This window comes from Tigriopus californicus, chromosome 9 (genome assembly GCF_007210705.1).
Source record: "Tigriopus californicus strain San Diego chromosome 9, Tcal_SD_v2.1, whole genome shotgun sequence".
Taxonomy (NCBI): Eukaryota; Metazoa; Arthropoda; class Copepoda; order Harpacticoida; family Harpacticidae; genus Tigriopus; species Tigriopus californicus.
The window spans coordinates 939,669-943,526 of NC_081448.1; the positions used below are offsets into that span (position 1 = coordinate 939,669).

The 3,858-nt window shown below is 40.2% G+C and overlaps 1 protein-coding gene across 1 annotated transcript; it reads left to right on the forward strand.

Annotated features, from left to right (window-relative positions):
* The first annotated feature begins 1,856 nt into the window (after window positions 1-1,856).
* On the forward strand, window positions 1,857-3,549 carry LOC131886692 (adipocyte plasma membrane-associated protein Hemomucin-like). The gene is made up of 2 exons (XM_059235092.1): window positions 1,857-2,186; window positions 2,265-3,549. The coding sequence occupies exons 1-2, from the start codon at window positions 1,980-1,982 to the stop codon at window positions 3,294-3,296; spliced, it is 1,239 nt and encodes a 412-aa protein (XP_059091075.1). The 5' UTR covers window positions 1,857-1,979; the 3' UTR covers window positions 3,297-3,549.
* The last annotated feature ends 309 nt before the right edge of the window (window positions 3,550-3,858 follow it).

The following is a 3,858-nucleotide window of genomic DNA, read 5'->3' on the forward strand; positions in this document are numbered from 1 at the left end:
AAACAACTACCACGCCCCACTACTGTTCATGCCATTGCCTTCCGGGACATTCTCATGGACAAGTGGCAAGAACTCTGGATGAAACCAGACAAAACATTTAACAAACTGCCTTTCCGCCAAACTAGGCTTTGGTTTGAAAACGTAGATAACAAATATTCGAAAGATTTCTTAAAACTCGATCGATCTATTCTAAGTAAATTAATTCAAGCCATTAGCGGCCACAGCTACCTGAATTATCATCAGTATAAGATAGGTAGAACATCAACCGAACTCTGTAGGTTTTGCAAAGCGGCAAATGAAGAATCTCATCATATTGTCGCGGTGTGTCCAGCGCTCTCTTCGCAAAGGCAAAGGGCACTCCACACAACAGGTTTTGACATCCCCATGGACCTACCGAGTCTACTAAGGTTTCTTCGGGAACCAACCATTGGTAGACTCTTCAGTTCCGAAGGGGTAGAGCAAACAGACCATGTGTCTGACTCATTTCAAAACTTTTAAAGAGTGTGTTTATAATAGTCCAAAGCAAAAATCGCATTAGCGGTTAGCCTTTGGGTGGCCGGATCCTTTATATCCATTCACCCAGACTGTCAAAACAAACAAACAAACATTACTAATGTGATATCATTGCAGAAGGGTATTACTAGAGTTGTTTTCCTTCCAATCATTTATTTGATGGTATCAATAATCCAATTCTTTTTGAATTTTTGATGTTGCTGAATGTCTCATTCAAATTTACCACAATTTGTTGTTTGAGAACTGTTTAAGGATAGAGCTTGCAGAGTTGGAAAACAGCATTGTTAACGCATTAACATCAATTGTTGTCTGGGGTTGTTGATTCTCTTTCTTTACAATGACGCAAGAACAAACGTTACCAGAGGGTTTACTAAGGCTGTCTTTCCTTTTTTTACCGCGAGTTGTCTCATTATGAAACAAGCAGTCCTTATTGGTTTTTCACAGACCTTTAATTTTAAATTCTTAGAATATAAATAAAAAAAAAACAAAATGGAAATTTAAGTTAAAACCATGAGAGATAAAGATGTTTCCAACATTTCTTTTGGACTCAATTGAGAGTCAGACAATAAAGCACTTAAATGTCACTACCAGAAATTCCTTTTTACCTCATAATTAGGGTACAACAAGACAGTCTTTGCCAAACTTGAACACTTCTCAATGGACGCAAGGTTAAGAATATATGTAAGTACGTATTTTCAGGTTAAGCGTGGTTTACGCTTTTGTTAATTTAAAAAAATAACTTCAAGGTATTGCTATCTGTTGGCTTTAAAATTAAGTGTTGTTTGGATCACTTGCTCCATAATCTTGTAAAATGCACCGCAAGAACAGTTTGCACTGATTAACCGGCCTAGAGATCCAGTGCATAAAATGACACAAATTAGGGCAATAATTGAAGTTCTGCGTCGATTATTTCCCGCATTTTTTAAATATTCTCTTCGGTTTTATTTATATACCAATACAGGGGAATGAGTTCCTCGTAAGTCATAATGAATAAAATATTTGGTCACACAATGTGTTCGAATTAGTACAAAAGAGGATTTTAAGGTCTTCACCAACTTTTTATCAGATTGCATTTCTAAATTCAAGCACAGGCTCAAAAGATTTGGTAGCCAAGAGCAACTGTGCGCGAACTTGGAAGTGAACTTGAAAATACTTGAATGTTTCAAACTCATTGGAGCACCTGATCCCTAAGCCCCAGACTTTTCTCAAGTCGAAGTACATCTTTCTTTTAGTTGTCCGTGATCATATGTAATTTGGCAGATACGACACTAGTGAATGGCGGCAACCTCACGCACCATTCCGGTTTCAACTGTTGCCCAAGTACGCTCAGTCTGTGGCTCAGTTCAATGTACTCTACATATCGCTAGCCCCTTTAGGTCCAATGTAAACAAAGGTGAAAGGACCATCACGTCAGTTCATCTTGAGGTCTTGCCCTGAAGTGAAATTGTACTTACCACAACTCAACCATGAGTTTATGGACTATATTTAAAGTGTTGATCTTTGTTAACCTCATTTTGATGTTTGCACCTATATTTCCACCTTTTGAAGTCACCTACGAGAGCTTAACCTTTCACAAACGGCCATTTGATGGTCCTTTAACCCCCGACGATCTCTTGGACCAAGCTGAAATTTTGACCACAGCCGTCACTGGCTCAGAATTGGGATTCTTCAAGGTAAAAAAGGCGGTGTCCTTGTTTCGTGACCATAAAGGCAAGATGTTAAGAAGCCAGTTTTGTTTCATAATGTTTCAGGGGCCCGAATCTCTGTTAATCAAGGATAACTTCTTGTACACGGGTATACAAGGCGGCAATGTGGTTCGTTTGGACCTTAAAAACCCTCAGAAGCCTTGGGAAACGGTGGTCCAAACCGGCCAACACTGCCTTGGCCAATATGAAGAGAACAAGTGCGGACGGCCCTTGGGTTTGGCATGGGACATTGATGGCCAATTGATTGTGGCCGATGCCGCCCATGGTTTGCTGAAAGTTGACATTAGAACAAAGAAAATCATTTCCCTGGTGCCTTCCACTTTAGATATCCAAGGCAAGCACAATCGGATCACCAACTTCGTCACTGTAGCTCGAGATGGAACTCTTTTCTATACGACTTCGTCCACACTATTTCATTTGGGAGAAGGCGTTCTGGAGTTCTTTTCTAGTGGTTCGGGACGTTTGCTTCGTTATGATCCCAAAACGAATACTTCTAAAGTCCTGCTCAATGGAATATCTTTTGCCAATGGCGTAGCCTTGTCTGAGAATGAGGACTTTATTTTACTCAACGAAGTGGGAAAGGCAAGGATCATGAAATATCACCTGAAAGGCGATCTGGTTGATCAAGTCGAAACGATCTTGGATACCCCAGGTTCCCCTGACAATATTCGACGAGTTAGCAACGATCGCTATTTGATTGGAATACCTAATCCATTGCTACCTGATAGATTCAGCCTTGTAGCGGACGTCATTATGAAGAAGTCTTTTTTAACCCGTTGGGTTTCTCGCATTACTTATGGAATGAAAATGATCCCGGAACTGATCAATCGGCATGTGTTTGAACATGTTTGGCTTCAAAAAGCCTCCTATTGGGCAGCCAACTTTGAGGGAATGTTGCCAATTTTGCCCAAATATGGTTTGGTTATTGAAATCGATGGGACAGGGACAATCTTGAGGTCATGGCATGGACCCCAAGGGGTTGTGCCGTTCATCTGTGAGGCTATTATTTATGACGGATACATGTATTTGGCCAGTCCATTCAACGAATTCATGGCTCGTGTGCGCGTTGAAAATTGATATCTTCTGTTTATAAATGGTATTTACAAGGGATTTTGAATTTCGAAAGAAAATATGAAGAGTCATTAACGGGCTTTCGTCCCCAAAAAGGCATTTTTGACAACAGTTTGTGGATCGCCTTTACTGTCGCAGTTTTTCTATGGCCTAAATCCTGATCCAATTGTTGGTACCATTTTGGCATGCATGATTGATTTTTCATGGGTCATTTATTGGTTGGAGTTTTACGAATAAAAGTTTTAGTGACTTGCCTGCATACACTCTGTTTGTTTACAGTCTACAGTAGACTTGAATGCGGTAATGTTTCCAAAGTGATGATTATTTGAACAACATGACAAAGGGGCTGGGCATGGCATTTGTCAATAGTTGGCGAGGTAGAAAGATCGCGTTTTAAAAAAAAATTGGTATTAATGTGGTCTTATACCGGACGACCGCAAAGTCGCCCGAGTTACAATATAATATTACGGGTTTCAAGGCCGTTGAAGGGGGATGGTTTATGTAAAACGTTAAACAATCCTCATATTTATTCCAATGATCTCTCAATTCTAGTCGCGAAACCCGCCCT